Genomic DNA, 17393 nt, shown 5'->3' with positions numbered 1-17393 from the left:
CTTCTTTGTTTCAAATATTTTATTAATCTGTTTGGCCAAACAAGTAATGGAAACTGAGAATAATAATTGGCTAAAAAGTTCAGGTCATGAGTGCCCCTTTACCCCAGGAAACAAAAGACTCCATGGTTCCAGAATGCACCATTGGGATATTGACACCATTTCAAAATCAGGTTCCCATTTATATGTAACAATGTAAACTTCAAAAATAGTAAACTCTAATCCCAGTCCCTCTGTACAGATCTATCACAGATAGAAGTTTCTGGCAGACCTAAATTGTGTAAGTAAACAGCCCGGTGCTTAAAAGTTTCTTAAAAAGGTTTGCTGACTCAGTAGATAATGTTTCAGTCTTGGTCTGGAAATGAAAGCCACCAGCAATTCCTCCCACACAGTGCACTGCTGTGCGTGCTACACCCGCCAACCACCTTCCAGCGCATTGGTCACTTTTGTACACACATATACACAGAGAGTTTGTTTGTTTGTTAAGATTCTACATCTAAATTATAAGACGGCGCCAGTGACATATGATGTCACCTCGCTTCACATAGGTAAGGACGGAGATGCTGTAGAAGGCACTAAGTTCTCCTCATGATCTTGTAAAGACGCAAGAGGGCAGGCCAGCTAGGTTAGAGTTCCGCTTTCTATCATGTGACCTGGCACAGGTCTGTCCTCCAATAATCTTCATGCCCTTTCTTCTTTTCTGTTTCACCCCTCTTCCCTTCCCACCCACCTATCTGTCCGCCACCCAGTTATCCATCCATCCATCCATCCATCCATCCATCCATCCATCCATCCATCATCCAGAGTAACTGACAATTATCTTTTGGTTCATTGAAATTCCTTAAAATTAAGTATACAGTTCTGGTATAAAGCAAAATATGACCTACTATAGCTGAAAAATAATCACAGTGTACAATGTCATTTTCAGTTGCTAAGAGGCAGAGCATTGCCCCGGTGTGTCCAGCTTGCCTGTCCTCTGAAGCAATCAATGCAAGGCTCGTTTTACCCCACTTTACATTCATTGAAGAAGCACTGAGAGGTTCTTTTCTCTTCCGTTTTGAATCGGTACCCTTAAGTGGAAGGTCTGATGTGGAAAAGTGCAAGCAAATTGGACATGCCAATAAATACCGTAGAACTTACTGCAGGTTACCAAAACTGTACATGTATGTACACCTCACCCAACTGAGGCTCCTCCCTTAGGAATAGACCTCTAAAACATTACCATGGGGGGCATCCCAGAGTCCCAGAGGAGTGGTCTCAGCGAGCGAAGGACGGGCGGGCTCTTCTGCTCCTGCTCTGGGGGCCTGTGCCCAAGTCCCCGCTGCTCTCCGCAGCCTCTTCCTTCTTCCTCACTTTGAGGCGGGTGAGCAGCTTGATCAACCAGACATCCCACTCCTCTGGCAGGAGCAGGAGGAGGAAGCCCAGGCCGATGATGATGATGGCGATGACCCGGACTCCGTTGAAGACTATCTGGCTGGTATAGTGATCCACCACTGTGGGAGACAAGAGAGCCGTTTGCTCAGTGGCAGGGCTGTGGACATGGTGATATAGCTGAGCACCCACTAGGGCAGGAGGTTTGAAGTCCTTTGGGACCCTAGAATTATGCTCAGCAGGATTTTGTTAATGCCAGCTGGGGCTGCCTTGAGGTTATCGTAGTGGACTTCTTTTTTTTTTTAAAAGATTTATTTATTTATTATGTATACAGTGTTCTGCCTGCATGTACACCTGCATGCCAGAAGAGGGCACTAGATCTCATTACAGATGGTTGTGAGCCACCATGTGGCCCCCCGTAGTGGACTTCTTAAGACCCGCCTCCTCTGAGGCCTTGGGCTTGTATGTGTGTGTGGCCATCTGATCTGATCCAGCACCTGAGTGTAAATGGTGAGCTACGTGCGAGGGAAAAAATAAATCAAGGGTAACTGGGAGTATAAGTGTAATTAATCACGCCAAGGTTTAATTCTGGCCAATTTGGGGTTTCAGGATGAAGAAAATATTATTTTTTTTAATTTACATTTTTGGTACTTTTTCACATTACGATGTCACACATGACATTTATTTTATAATTTAGTCTCACTAAATATGTATACATACGTGTATATGTTTTGATAAGCAAACCTGACCCTGTTCTTTTAGGATACTATTTGTGAATTTTTTTAAAGCTTTAATTAGTAGTTATTAATTAATTAATTTTGTATTTATGCAGATGATCATCGAGTGCCGGGGGTGATGATGCAGTGTAGTCAAAGAAAATTTTTGGGGGTCATTTCTCCCCTTCCACCTTGCAGGTCTCAGGAATCTAACACAGGTCACCCGGCACAGTGGCAAGTATCTTCACCCAGCCATCTCAAACACTGTCCCTTGTTTCTTGAAATAGAGCCTCATGTAGCCCAGGTTATCCTTGAACTCACTCTGTAACTGAGGATGACTCTGAACTCCTGATCCTCAAGCCTTTGCCTCTCAAGTGCTGGACGCACAGGTGTGTGCCAGCACACCTGGCTGTAATGAAGAATTCTTGTTATTCCTTGCCCATTGGTTACTATGCGGCTCTCAGCCTCAGGGGAAGTCCCTTTCTCTGATCTTCCCCTAAAGATCGTTGGCTTGTCCCAATGAGCAGTCAGGTGACAGGACTGAGTGGGAAGTAGGTTTAGGTCAGTCTGTAAAAATCCACTCACTCTCCTAACCACCCGATGATGTTTGGAGCACCCAGTTATTGAAGTCTCTTCTTTCATGTTTGGGGATGCATCTCTTCTCTCCTTGGCTAACCCAGGCTGAGCCCATTTGAAGCTTGCCTGCCTCAGAAGAGACAGTCTGGTCTTTAAAATAATAAAGATAACCTCCCCTCTACTTGAGGCAGCAAACATTGGAGTTTACGGCTCTTAGTGCTGACTGACTGGGTAATGGTCCACCACTCACCCTGGTGGGGACTGCTTTTCCTCTCAGTCATGGCTTGCTCTGTTGATTCCCTAACTTCTCACCTCCTTCTATGTCTCTCCCCTCCTTTACTCCTCAGAGAAGGGATGGGAGGGTAATAGTCCACCCTAAAACCAGTTCTTCCCAGAGCCGTCCTGTAGGCTTTCAGAAACTCTTCAGTTTTTAACACTGACAAGTGTTCTGTTAATCCATCAGCTGGAGATGGTATACCCAGGGTCCTCTGAGCAGATGCCCTGCAGATGCCAGGGCGAGCCCTGCAGGCTGGCCGCTGCTCCACTCAGCCAGTTTCCAGAGTGCTGGTCCTTGCCTCCCTAGTCCTTACAGGAACTGGATTCCTGCAGTTGACATGGGATTAACTCTCTGCTTTGGCTACAGGATGTGGCCCTAAGTAACTCTTGGTGTTGAACTAATGTGGGATGTTCCTCTTACCATATCCTCATGTGACACCAAATTAAAACACAAGGGTTTTAGGGGAAGCTGTGTAAGAAGTGCCTTCCACGAGTCTATCATAGTTAGACTGCTTTTGGCAGCTGTCCAGGAGCTCAGGGGCCTTCTGTATCTTGACGATCTCTCTCTGCATATGTGTGTACATGCATGTGTGTGCACATAATCTCTCTGCACATGTGTACACATGCACGTGTGTACATATGATCTCTCTCTGCATATGTGCACACATGCATTGTGTACACATGAGTGCTGTGCTGTGGTGGAGATGAGGGGCCACTTCATCTGGTGTTCCTTGGGCATGATCTACCTTTTGGGCAACAGAGTCTCTCTCTTGCTTAGAACTCATGAAGCAGGCCAGCCTGGCTGACCCATGAGCCCAGGGAGCCTCCTGTATGCTTGCTGGGAGCTCTGATCACAAGGGTGTGTTGGCATACTGGCCATCCCCCACCTCCAGCTCCGAGGAACTGTCTTATGGGTTCTTTCCTTTATTTCTCAATAGGAAGCAAAAGGGCATGCCCAACCTTCAGTTGTGAGTAGACAGATACAGAGCACAGAGAGCTGCTGAGTGGGGACCACAGACATCTAGAATGGGGTTGGGATGAGCCCATGGTTCTGAGGCCTCATTGCACCATGGCTATGAGGCACCTGGAGAATCTGGCCAACGGGAGGCGCACACAGAACTGTGGGACAGGGTAGCGGGGAAGGAAGTCGGGGAGCAGGACTTCAGGAGAGTCTCTGGAACCAAGAGTGGCTTTTCTTGTGCAAACTCCATTGTGGACAGGCTATGGGGCTGGGTCTCTAGGGGGCCGGTTCTCTAATGGCCTGGAGGCAACTTTGTAGGGAACCAGGGCATGAGATAGAGGAAATCCACAGCTTAGACCAATAGCAGGCATGAAGGGCGAGCAGGTGAGGGACAGGTGAAGGCAGGCTTTGGGAAGAACTGCCAACTCATATCAGCTAGGAAGCTCCAGGGCAGGACCAAGTGGGTGCCTATACCCAAACAAAAGGCTTTCGCCCTCTCCCAGGAGGCAGAAGAAAATAACATTCCTGCCTCGCTGGAGCGCCAACCTGTTTCCACATGACTACCCAATTGTGGCAACTTTGCCCCAACAAAGCCACTTGCAAAAATGCAGTTGTTTTCTGCTCCATGTTTTTCTAGTTCCATCCTTCATCAGGACAGAGACAGCCTTGGACTTTCTGTGCTCAACTGCACATAGAAATCTCTCTGCCAAGTTGGCCTGATGGCGTATGCCTGTAATCCCGGAGGCTGAGCAGGAGGACTGCGAATCAAAGACGCCTGGGCGATGGCGTGAGTTCAAGGCTACCCTGGGCAGCTTAGTGAGAAGAACCTACCTCAAAATAGAATGTTCTAAAAGGACTAAGGAAACATAGGTCAGTGGCAGGAAGCTTGCCTAGGGTGCACGAGGCCCTTGGTTCCATTCCAAGTACTGTAAAATAGGTAAAGGAAACAGCAAACCCTATGAATCTGTCATGGGAAAATATTGCCCATATAACATACTAATGCATTTTCTTTCTAAGCAGAGGTTAAACTTGCCTTGTGAGCAGCCACAGTAAGACTCGCTATGAGCGGCTACAGGAATGTATGCTCTCGAGTGTGTAAGCCTGAAAGATGGTGTTTGTACTAAGCAGAGACAGAAATCCATGAAACCGTGCTTACCTGCATTCACAGGGACACTGAGGACAATTCCGAGAGACATCAGTGTGGGATACGTGACAGCGATTCCAAAATTTAATACAATATTGAATGCTGAAATAAAGAATTTAGAAGACTGGAGTTACTCATAACTGCCCTGTCCTTGACCTCTGTGCTGGCCAATTTGACACCCTCCCTCCCCCCAGCCAGTTTCCCAGGGAGACAGGAGGCAGGTGTTACAAGAAGTCCCATCATTCCACAAATGTAAGCTTTTTCTTGAATGTCCAGGATTGGGGTGAGAAGGAGAATTCTATCAGGTCACAGAGCCTGAGCTTTGGAGAAGGGAAAGGATCTGAAAATGGTGGACAAAGAGCAGGTGCCAGAAGAGAGGATCAGGCGGTCTGACTGGCTCCGCAGCTCTGCACAGTTGGTTCTGTTCCTGGGGTGGCTGAGTAGGGCTGTGAGGTGTCCTGGCTAGCGTTAACTGTCAACTTATAGTCTATTGTCACTGAAATGGGAATCACCCAGGTCAGATGGACCTGCGGCCCTGTCTCTGGGGCACTGTCTGGATTGATAATTGATGAAGGGGGCCTTGTCCACCGTGGGCAGCACCAGAACTCATGCAGGTGGTCCTGGGCTACAGAAGTTACTTAAGTGTAACCCAGCGGTGGGGCTAAAGAACAAGCCAGCAAGCAGTGTTCCTCCACGCTTTCTGCTTCAAGCTCCTGCATGAGTTCCTGCCCTGACTCCCCTCACTGTCGGACTGCCACCTGGAGGTGTGAGCCAGATGAACCCTTCCCTCCTCTAGGTGGCTTTGGCCATTGTGTTTGTCACGGCAACAGAATGAAGCTAGAATGAACTCATGCAATGCCCTCTCTGTCACTCTTCTGCCCAGCAGCCTTCCTCTGGGGTAGTGATGATGGTGAGATTCTGGTAAGAATAGTAATTAATCACTTTTACTGAGCAGTGATATTTTAGCAATGCCCCACGGGTGACTGTTACATTTACTCACTAACCCTAAACTGCCACCGTGCTATTCAGAGCAGCAATGACAATTACCATGACAGTGACCACCATTCTGCCAAGCCCTCACACAATCTAAGGACTGGGACTGGAGAGATGACCTGCAGCTAAGAGTATCAGCTGCTCTCACAGAGAACCGAGGTTTGATTCCCAGCACCTGCGTCAGACGGATCACAGCTGCTGGTAGGGGCAGAGCCAGGACACCTGACAGCCTCTTCTGGCCGCCATAGACAACTGTGTCTACTCACCCAGCCATACAAATGCACATGTAAATAAAAATAAAAATAAGGGGGAAGAGAGATGGCTCAGGGGTAAAGAGAGCTTCTTCCTCTTGCAGAGGACCTGGACTTGGTTTCTAGCACCCACTCACAGCCGTCTGTAGCTTCAGTCTCAGTGGATCTGATATCTTCTTCTGACCTCCACAGGCACCAAACATACACATGGCACACAAACATGCAAGCGAAACTCATAAAGATAAATAAACTCATGCACCCACACATGTACAATGAAATAAATAAATCTTTTGAAGGCCCTACATTCTAAGGCCACCAATTTTTTTTTAAAAAAGAAACCTCTAAATAATGTTCTTTAAAAAAAAATGCAAGGACTTTGAAAAAGAGTGAGAACTTTAGGACAGCATGGGACCATGGATTTTTTTTTTTTTCTTTCCTAGTTGGGGTTTCCAAAGAGTTCTGTGTCTGTTGCTATTTGCTGGGGCTTCTACCCAGGGCGGGCGCCACTTACTCAATAAGAGAATGGAAAACCCGCAGAGGTTTCCCCACGGAATGTCGTCGAAGGAGTTCCAGTACTCCACTCTGGTGAAGTAGAGGATGACGGGAATGCAGGTGATGAAGAGGATGTTGAACACGCCCAAGATGGACAGGAATAAGGCCGCTTCTCCGAATTTGGCGCTGCCCAGAAGCAGCTTGAACAGAACCTGCCAGAGAGAGGAGGAGGTGAGGAGAGCCCTGGACCCCCCTGTGTGGGAGCAGAGCGGCTGCGGTGCAGGCGCGAAGGCAACTAAGCTGGGGCTGACCTCCTGTGGGCGCTATAGTTCCCTTGCCTGCCAGCGAAGGCTGATGAAGCTCGACGGGGTGCTGCAGTCCACATGTTGGGGACCAGCAGCTCAGGCTGGATCACATCTTGCCTCACACTTCTTATCTCCAGGAGTCGGAGCTCTGCATCCCCGGTGAGGCTGCTATGTGCTGTGTTCATCATGGTGCATCCCTTAGAATAATCTGGCAAGATTGTTCATCCTCTCCGGAGCCTCCAAATGGGTCTGACCTAGGACAGCGTGTGTGTGTGTGTGTGTGTGTGTGTGTGTGTGTGTGTGTGTGTGTGTGTAGATGTGTGTGTGGGGGGGTGAGAGATTGACCGCAGGTGTCTTCCTGGATTGATTCCCACCTTATATTTTGGGACAGGGTTTCTGCTTAAACCCAGGGCTTGCCTATCTGGTTAGTCTGCCTAACCAGCTTCCCTGGAGGTTCTGCCATCTCTGCTTGACCTGTGCCGAGGTTACAGACAGGCTGCCATGCTCAGTTAGCGTTTATAGAGCACTGGGATTCCAAACTCTGCAGCATGTGAAACAGTCATTGCCCCAAGAGAGAGGGCTTTACCTGCAAAGGTGTTTTCTCTGAACCAAAGTTGAGGGACTTTGCCAGTCCCTGCTCCACCTTACCTCCCTTTGTAGAGATGCCATAGGCCTTAGTGAACCACACTGGACTTTCTCCCCCTGCAATGTTCCCGTTTGCACACCATGTTTGGTGTTCAAAGGGCTGGGAGAAGAGGGACCGATGTGACTGCGTGGCCAGAGGCTGGACTCAGACATGCCTGTGGGCCGCACCAAGACAGCCCGGTGCTTGGTGAAAAGGGAGTCTATCAAGTCAGCACCAGCATGGCTGTGGTCCCTTTGCATGCTGTGTCCCCACATATGTCCTGGCGGCAGGGGAAGGAGTGAAGAGCTTCTGGATGCCCAGCGGGTACCTCTGGACAGGTGTTGTGGTTCGGATGTGACATGTACCCCCACAGACTCATATGTTTGAACATGTGGTCCCCAGCTGGTGCTGCTGTTCGGGAAGGTCGTGGAAACTTCAGGAGCTGGAGCCTCGCTGGAGGGAGTGATCACTAGTGTGTGTGGGGGAGCACGGGGGCCAGGGACTTGACGGTTAATAGCCCTGAAAATGCCTGAATTTTCTATTCTCCATCTGTGGAGGAGGGGGAGGACCTAGGTAAAAGGAAAGGGGAGGGGGAGAGGAGACAGGAGCAGGGGCAGTGACAGCGTGGACCCCCACAGAACTGGTATAAGAGCCTCACACCCTGTCACAAAATAGTCCTCTCTTGTCTCTAGACTGGCAGTCAGGAAGTACCTTTCAACGCCTTCCAACATTTTTTGTCAAGACTTCTCTGAGGCAAAGGTCTGGTAGCATAGCCCAGGCTCTCCACAAGTTTTTGGCAATGCTCCTGCCTCAATGAGCGACAGCATGACAAACATGGTCCAGCTCTTGCCAAAGGATACTCTTGTGCATTCATTTCACAAGCACTGTTGAACAACTCACGGACTCATATTGGCTGGTTCCCCCGAAACCACATGGCCAAGGATTTACATGACAAAGCCAAACACATAATCTAGTCTTCATGTCCCATCAGGCAGAAACACAGAGGCAGGCTCAGGGGTCCAGTCTTTCTCCTCTACCTACCTGGACCCTACCCTGGCGCCGTCTGCCTCTGGATGCACACACTGAAAACACTTGCTCTTCTCAGAAGCCCAGACGCCACCCGGATGTCCAAAGTGGAGGGCTGTGAGCGCCAGAGAGCTGCTGCCCTGGGGCCCGCTGAGGGAGTGGGTTCCCTGCACCTACCTTGTAGAGGGCCGATATGGAAGCGGAGCCCACCACCAGGGCTATGCCGATGACGGAGTGGCTGTGGAAGCCGTCTGCATAGGTCATCATGACGATGCCGGCGATGGCGAGGATGGCCGCCACTATCTGCAGGGACGGAGGGAGGGAGGGAGGGAGGGAGACAGCGTCAGCCTGTGGATGGAGTTGCAAGTGCCCGAGAATGGGAATGTTCTACTTGTGGGTTCTTCCAGGTGGACAGAGGGGGCTCATGGGTGTCGTGTAGAGGACACCTATCCAAGCTTAGCCTAACCAAAACCCCGAGAAGAACCTAAACAGAGGCTTCTTTGGGTCTATTTGATAGCAAAGCTGGTTTAACACATTTAAATGGCTAACTACGATTCCCAGGGTGTGTGGTTAATCACGATTGTCAACTTGATGGGTTTAGACTTATCATGGAAACACCAGACCTGTCTGTGAAGGAGTTTCTAGATGGGTTAGTGAAGGTGGAACGGCCCACCCTGACTGTGAGTGGTCCCATCCCATGGGCTGGAGTCCTGGACTGAATCCAAAGGAGAAGTGAGCTGAGCACCAGCGTCCGTTCACATCTCTGCTTCCTGACACCATTCACCTCCGTGCCTTCCTCACCACCGCCATGTTGAACTACACCCTCCCGCCATGAGCCGATGCAAACCCTTCCCTCCTTAAGCTACCTTTGTTGGATATTTTGTCCCAGCAACAAGAGAAGCAACTAAGACACACAGTAAGCTCTGAAACTCTGGAGGGGGAAGGAGGGAGGGAGAGGGAAAGAGATAGATGATAGGTAGATAAATGGGAGATAGATGATAGACAGACAGATAGACAGATGATAGGTTGATAAATGAGAGGTAGATGATAGATGATAGACAGACAGACAGATAGATGATAGATAGATAAATGGGAGATAGATGATAGATGGAGGAGCCAGATTTCTAATGATTCCAAAAGCATGTATGGCTGACACCTGAGGTAACAGAGGAATGGGTTATTTTTCTATTTTTTCAGCAGAAAATATTTCCTTTTTTTAATTGATTTTATTTTATTTTATTATTATTATTTTTTTTCGAGACAGTGTTTCTCTGCAGCTTTAGAGCCTGTCCCGGAACTAGCTCTTGTAGACCAGGCTGGTCTCGAACTCACAGAGATCCGCCTGACTCTGCCTCCCGAGTGCTGGGATTAAAGGCGTGCGCCACCACCGCCCGGCTTTAATTGATTTTATTGAGCTATACATTTTTTTCTCTGCTCCCCTCCCTTTCTCTCCCCTCCCCTTTGACCCTCTCCCATGGTTCCCATGCTCCCAATTTTCTCAGGAGATTTTGTCTTTTCCTACTTCCCATTAGATTAGACCCATGTATGTCTCTCTTAGGGTCCTCACTGTTGTCTAGGTTCTCTGAGATCATGACTCGTAGGCTGTTTTCCTTTGCTTTATGCTTAAAAACCACTTATGAGTGAGTACATATGATATCTGTCTTTCTAGGTCTAGGTTACCTCACTCAGTATGATGTTTTCTAGCTCCATCCATTTGCCCACAAATTTCAAGATATCGTTATTTTTTTCTGCTGTGTAATACTCCATTGTGTAAATGCACCACAATATCCTTATCCATTCTTGTTCGAGGGGCATTTAGGCTGCTTCCAGGTTCTGGGTATGACAAACAATGCTGCTATGAACATAGTTGAGCACATGTCCTTGTGGCACGATTGAGCATCCTTTGGATATATACCCAAAAGTGGTATTGCTGGATCTTGAAGAAGGTTGTTTCCTAATTTTCTGAGAAATCACCACACTGATATCCAAAGGGGCAGTACCAGCTTGCACTCCCACTAGCAATGCAGGAATGTTCCCTTTACCCCACATCCTCTCCAGCATAAGTTGTCATCAGTGTTTTTGATCTTGGCCATTCTTACAGGTGTAAGATGGAATCTCAGAGTTGTTTTGATTTTCATTTCTCTGATGACTAAGGATGTTGAGCATTTCCTTAAGTGTCTTTCAACCATTTTAGATTCCTCTGTTGAGAGTTCTCTGTTTAGGTCTGTACTCCATTTTTTTTTATTGGATTATTTGTCCTTTTGATGACCAATTTCTTGAATTCTTTGTATATTTTGGAGATCAGACCTCTGTCTGATGTGAGGTTGGTGAAGATCTTTTCCAGGAATGGATTATTTTTCTTGAAGACTTGCTAGGCAGATTCTAGCCCCTCTCCTACTTCACCGTTGGTTGAAAATCTACAGAGAAGAGCTTTCACCTCAACTGGGATGTACAAAGGAGTCAGGGTGAGGTTCGAGGGGTCAGGCAGAGCAGGTGTCGATCACCTGGCTCCCCTCAGTTACAGAGATAAACAACTGAGGACCTGTGGGGTCACACAGGTTGGTGGCACCTGAGACCGAATTCCTGGGATGCCAGCAGTGCTCATGAGAGAGGCCTGTGCCTCTGACAGTGGGGTTCCTGCTCTCTGGGAGGTCTGTGCGGGGTTCTTGCTCTCTGGGTTTCAGCAGCCCCTTTGGAACACAAGGCCCCGGCCGGTGCCAGAAGTGTGTGGACACTTTCAAAATCTTCAGTCAGAACATCAGAGCCCAGGTCCTTCCCCAGCCTGGGAGCTCTGGGGTTCTGGGTGTGGTGTGGAAGCCCCACCTGCTCTATGTTCCATGCCCTGAGACACAGGCATGTGCTGTGTGTTTGTGTGTTGGTTTGTTTCAGTGTGAAAGTATTCCCAGCCTATTTTCTGTGCCACTGTGAACTCTCCTCAGACCCTGTCACATTTGTCCTGTGGACTCACACGTTCTGGGTACAGCTTCTTCATCCAGGTCACCCAGGGTGACCGCTTCCCTGCCCGCTTTCAAGACTGGGTAAGTTCAGGTTCCTTGGTATTCTGCTCAAGGACCCATAGCCACATCATCCGCTCTCAGATTGAGCATTTGGCCACCGTGCAAGGACCCCTGGCCCAGGACATGCATGGAAAGTGCTTGTAAGTAGAGATGAGGGCAGTTCGAGTCCCCTTCAAACAGACACCTTAGCAGCACCCTGCCCTCTGACACCAGGGCTCACCAGGGTCTCGAATGTATTATAAGACACATTTCCTTAATTTTGGGCCTGTCCATCTGACCTATAACTGTGGGTGCCCCTTCCCATCTTCAACAAACTGTAACTGGGTGATTGTTCTAATTGAAGCAATTGTTCTAATCACACAAGTCCTTTGCCGTTCCCCTGTCCCCCCAACCCACCCCCGCCACTTCCCCTGCACACAAGGAGGAACCTTGGTCACATCCTTCAGGCCTGTAAAGCTGACATTGTTCCCTCAGACCCCAGGCTGGAAACTACATCAGCTCTTACGTCTTTGGAAATTCCCTAGTGGGAGTAGCTGCCTATCCCAGACATCTACCTGAATGCAGAGAGATTTACAGTCAGACATGACCTTGGGCCCGCCTCCAGCTGTCTATTGTTTGGCCTCAGGGATTCCGTAAGCTGTCTGAGCTTCGACTGGCCCTGCAGCCTGTGCTGGGAGGTTCCTCAGTGAGTGGCCACCTACTCCTAAAGGAGACAGCGCCTGCACAGTGTCTGCGTGTTAGAGTATCCTGTCACCCATGTTGGCCCGCTGACCTCTCCTACAGCACCCACTGAGTACTGAAAGCCTTTGCAAAAACCTGTAGTGTGCAGGGGCCAGCAGAGAACACTTGAATCAGAGGCTAACATTTCCAGACAGCATCCCAGCGGAGGGTGTTATAAAGTTTCCTCTCCACGGACAACAGCCAAGCACAGAACTCGACCAGCCCTTGTTCTGTGAGTCGGCTGAGCAGCTCAAGTGTATTCACGCCCACATCTCTCAACCTCAGACCATTCTGTTTTCTCTGCCATGTGTTTCATTGACCTTGAAATGCCCCTTTCCAGTAACGAAAATTTGCTTGGGATGTCTGCATCATGCCCCAAAGTTCTATGAAGTCTCTTGGTTCTTGATCCCCTAAATGAAGCCTGGAGAGGCATGGCCATGGGTCAACATCCCTAGGACATTCAAATCTTTAGCTTTGAGTCTGTGTGAAGCACTTGCAGTTTTCCCAGAGATGTATTAGATCATTTATTTGCTGAAGGCTTTTCTGGGTGGCAGCCCGGGGCGTGAGTTTTTATTCCAAAATTAACCCTGCGTCTCAAAACAAGCTCTCCCCCCCGCTGTAAGCTAAAAATACCATCCAGCAGTTGACTCATGTCCCCACTGCTGTTTGTGTAACTCAGGTGGGCGTAAGCCCACCCTTAAGGTGATGTCATTGTTCTCAGGACAATGAAGCAAGGACAGAAGCAGGGGCCTGGAGTCTGCCTCTTGACGGTTGCCAACACCGTTAGCTCGAGCAGGGCTAAGGAGCACTGGGTCCTGAGCATTCAGGAGGAAGAAGGAAATGATGAGCTGGCTTTGAGTGACCAGTGTTCTGTCCTGCTCTGTGGCAAGGAGACACACAGCACAGGCAGCCCCCGGCCACCAGAGGGAGCAGGCAGAAAGCCACCGAGATTCAGTACTTGATAAAAGGCACCTGTTTCCGCTCCCTAGGTTAGGTGACTCCCTGTCCCAGCCGGTATTTGACAGTGCACTTACCGTGCTCCATGCAACTGTCACGAAATCTGGCTAGCTTTAAATTTACTACGACTCCCCTGGACAATGCCAGGCCATTCAAGCGATGTCATTGCATTTTCCCTTGATCCAAAGTTTGAAGTGGAATGCGCCCTCCAAGCCCACCCCCTGCACCATATTAGCACTGATATTTCTGGGTACATGGTCCAGGTAAGGCTCCAGACCCATACCACACACATCCACCCAAGGAGCCACAGGACTTCAGATGCATCCTAACCCGAGAATCAGAATGATGTCAACAGCTCCTACCTGTGGGACACCCCCATGCCATGTGCTGTAGATCAGAAGGTTGCCACAGGACAGGCAGAGAGCGGCACAAAGACGTCACCTGCTCCTTGGCTGACTCCCCGCTTGGCATACACTTTACGGAATGCCGTGGAAATGCTTGGGGTGAAGGGTGTTTTCATGAATGCTTATCTAGCATGGTTGGTCAGCAAGAAGGTCTACAAATCACAAGACTGAGCGTGGCTGAGAAACCGGGAGGGCAGCGGTCACAGCTGAAGCCGTCTAAGACATGCAGCCAAGCGAGCCAAAGGGCAGGTTTTGGTTGGCATGACCGAGAGAGGGCGGAAGACGGATGTTAGGGACTTACCCTCACTCCCATGAATCTGTCCCTGAGAACGATCCACGACAGCAAGAAAACAAAGGCTTTGTTGCAGCAGAACAGCACGGAGACATCGGTAGCGTTTATTTTCTTTATTGCGTGTAAGTACAGGTAGTTCGTGAGCGTCCAAAGGACACCGAATGGTGCTGCCTTGGTAAAGAACACTTTCAAAGTCAAGCCATTGTCTCCAAAAAACCGACAGCATTCCCTAAGACAAGGAAAGAGAGAGAGAGGAGAGAGAGGCAGCATTACAAAGGGCTCGTTCAGATCATGACTTGCTATCTACCCAGCTAACAAGTAGAAGAGAATACAGGTGGTCTGGGGATATGGGTCATTCGGTGGAGTGTCTGCCTAGCACACAAGAGGTCCTGGGGTCCATGGTAGTGCTGTATAAACCAGGACTGCAGGCACCAGCCTGAAATTCCAGCATTTGGGAGGAGGAGGCAGGAGAGTCGAAAATTCAAGGTCTTCCTCGACTACTCAGTGAGTTTGAAGCCAACTTGGGCTACATGAGACCTTGCCTCAAAAGAAAAACAAGAACAAAAAAAAAAAACAAAACAAAAGAAAGGACAAGGTCTTTTACTTGTTATTTTTATTACTTATTTATGTGTCTGTGTGTCTCTCTGTGTGTATCTAACTGGGTGTGCAGGGGCCTGTGGAGGCCAGACGATGTTAGATTCCCTGGAGCTGGAGTTAGAGGTGATTGTGAGCTGCCCCAGACTGTCCCTTCCATGGCTTTCATGTCAGGTGTGCTGGGGGTTATCTGACTGGAGACTTAAGTCCACAGGGGCTGCCTAAAGGGCTCTGCAGCTTTCGAGCAGCAGAAGAAAGTCATTGCTGGGGCATCTGCAGGCTCAACACAGAACTGTAAGCCTAAACACTGGGATACCTTTTACAGTTTGGTTGGGTGGTTTTCAAGTGTGAACACTGTAGATGAGAATGTCATGTCACGATGTCTATAGGATGGAACACTCTTGTATGGGTTAGATGGTATTTATTTATTTATTTTTATGAAGAAAATGGTGGATAAGAACAGATAGCTTGTCTTTGTGGTCAGACAGGGATATGCACTAACAAAAGGATTTATTTGACTATGTGCATGTGTGTGCCTCTGTGTGGATTTTGTGCACATGTGTGCAGACACCTATGGAGGCCAGAAAGAAGAGTCAGATCCCCAGAAACTGCAGTTATATGCAGTTGTAACCGGCCTTCTATGGATGCTGGGAACTGAACTTGGGTCCTTGGCAGATGCAGCGAATACTCCTGATACTGAGCCATCTCGCTAGCTCCCGGACGGGCGGTTTCTGTGGCTGTGATACAAGCAGTTGAGAACTGCCTGCAGACCCCCTCCCTGCTCTATGCCACCGTGTGAGCGCTCACATCTGCCCGTGGCTGAGCCTACTCAGAACAGACGCCGTAGCACATCCCGGAGGTCAGGCTCTGAATGGACGGGACCAGCAAGACACACTTCAGAAGAAACCTTCCGGACCATTCCAGACGTGCCAAGGAAAGCTCAGCGGTATCTTAAAGGTATCTGAGAAAAGCAAAGCTGCCTTTCACAGTCAGGGAAAGAAGCAAGGAAGGGGGAGGTCTGTGGAGAGGGGGTACCCAGTCCTGGCTGTCTGGGAATGAAGATCTTGGTGAGGAGGAGGATGATTGGGTAGGTGCTGTCCCTAGAGGTCCCTGTCCAGGCTCACAGACCTGGTGTAGCTCAGCCCGGCTGAGTGACAGCAACTGGCCAGGAAGGCAGGCACCTAGCCTGTGACTTAGAAGTAGACGCAGACCTTACTAATCCTTACAGAGAGAAGAAAAGACAGCACTAGCTAATTGTCAAGTACACTAGAATGGGGGAGTAGTGTTCCCGGGGTCCACATAATATTAAAATCCAGCAATGAAACAAAATTAAAGTCAGGAGCTAAGGGCGATTTGATTAGACTTTGAATTTAATTTTGTCATTTGTTCTAATGAGCAATCTAAAACGCAGTCTGTGTTATTTATTAGCCAACTATGAGGCAGTCACGGAAGGAACAGAAATGGCCCTGTGAGGTAGGATGGGTAGAATACCACTTCCTGTTTGAGGAACATGGCAGTTTGGCCACCTGCGCTGAGCCCGGAGTCCTGGGTGGCATCTCAATAAGCCAGTACCAAGTGGAAGGCTCCAGTCCCTAAGTTGGTCATAAACTGTTTGAGGGCAGCACTATTGGGGTGGCGGCATAGTGCCCCTCTCCCTCCCAGACTGGGCTTTGCTGAGAGACCTTCTGACAGCCTCCAGCTCCATTTTCTGTGGTGTTTTCTAAGCCCCCATGGCCCCACAGGAAGGATGACGGCTTCCTTCATGCCTGTCATGTTGGTTCTTACACAGCTCCATAGTACGCCAATGCCGGCTGGACAGCTTTCATCCTCTCTGCAAATCTGTGTGACTCCCCAAAAGCCTGATGGTAGCTGCAAAAGTGAAGGGGGGCGCGTAGACACGGAAGCACGGTTCGAGACCTACTTCCCAAGTGGCTGGAAAGGTGGAGCCTGGTTGTTCTCTAGCACGGGAAGTAGAAACTCAAGGGTTCTCATCTGTGGGCCTGGAAGGTTCAGCATGGACTCAGAATTCACGGTCAGGAAGGTACAGTTCGGCTCAGAGGATCTCTGCTCTCGTGAGACAGGGGTGGCTGACCCCTGCTGGGCTAATGAGTCTCTAGCTGGTTTAAGACCAAGGACTGAGCACTAATCTATGCCCGCTGGCTCACCTGTGTATACCTTTGACTGCAAGGGAATCCAGGAGAGCTGGGGAGGGGGCAGAGATCCACTCTGCCACAGAGCCCCCTCCTGGTTTACACTGAGCAATAATGGAGAACTACAAAACACACGTTTCTGAAATCAAGGCATGAAAATATGATTTAAAACCTCCCAAGAGAAAGCTAGGAACGGTGGGACACACCTAAATGATGGCACTTGAGGGGCAGAGACAGGAGGACCATGAATGTGAGGTCTGCATGGATGACACCCGTCTCAAGAAAATAAACAGATGGAATAAGTAGGCCCCAGGAACCATAATAGGACCAGGCATCTAACAACAGAAACAGAACCTGGACAGTCATGGGTGCCCGAAACATTAAGGAAATATTTTTTTCTAGTCATTGTTAGGTAGCCAACTACAGACTCAACGTGAAGATAGAATAATAAAGACATTTTTCACCTCACAGTTCTCGGTAACTTTGTCTCCAAAGACTCCGGAGAGAATACATGGCTTCAACAGGA

General features: G+C 49.0%; 1 protein-coding gene across 2 annotated transcripts in view; it reads right to left on the bottom strand.

The window, feature by feature from the left end:
* Window positions 1–1254: 1254 nt before the first annotated feature.
* Window positions 1255–17393, bottom strand: part of Slc35f3 (solute carrier family 35 member F3) — a 205497-nt gene continuing 189358 nt past the window's right edge. For both annotated transcript variants that reach the window (XM_038313162.1, XM_038313163.1), the window contains 5 exons: window positions 14133–14352; window positions 8911–9036; window positions 6797–6989; window positions 5054–5143; window positions 1255–1490 (listed from right to left, as the gene is read on the bottom strand). In XM_038313162.1, coding sequence (XP_038169090.1) covers window positions 1255–1490; window positions 5054–5143; window positions 6797–6989; window positions 8911–9036; window positions 14133–14352 — 865 coding nt within the window. The remainder of the gene's footprint in view (window positions 1491–5053; window positions 5144–6796; window positions 6990–8910; window positions 9037–14132; window positions 14353–17393) is intronic.

Source organism: Arvicola amphibius, chromosome 15 (genome assembly GCF_903992535.2).
Source record: "Arvicola amphibius chromosome 15, mArvAmp1.2, whole genome shotgun sequence".
In the NCBI taxonomy this organism is placed as follows: Eukaryota; Metazoa; Chordata; class Mammalia; order Rodentia; family Cricetidae; genus Arvicola; species Arvicola amphibius.
This window is presented reverse-complemented; position numbering and strand designations above follow the sequence as displayed.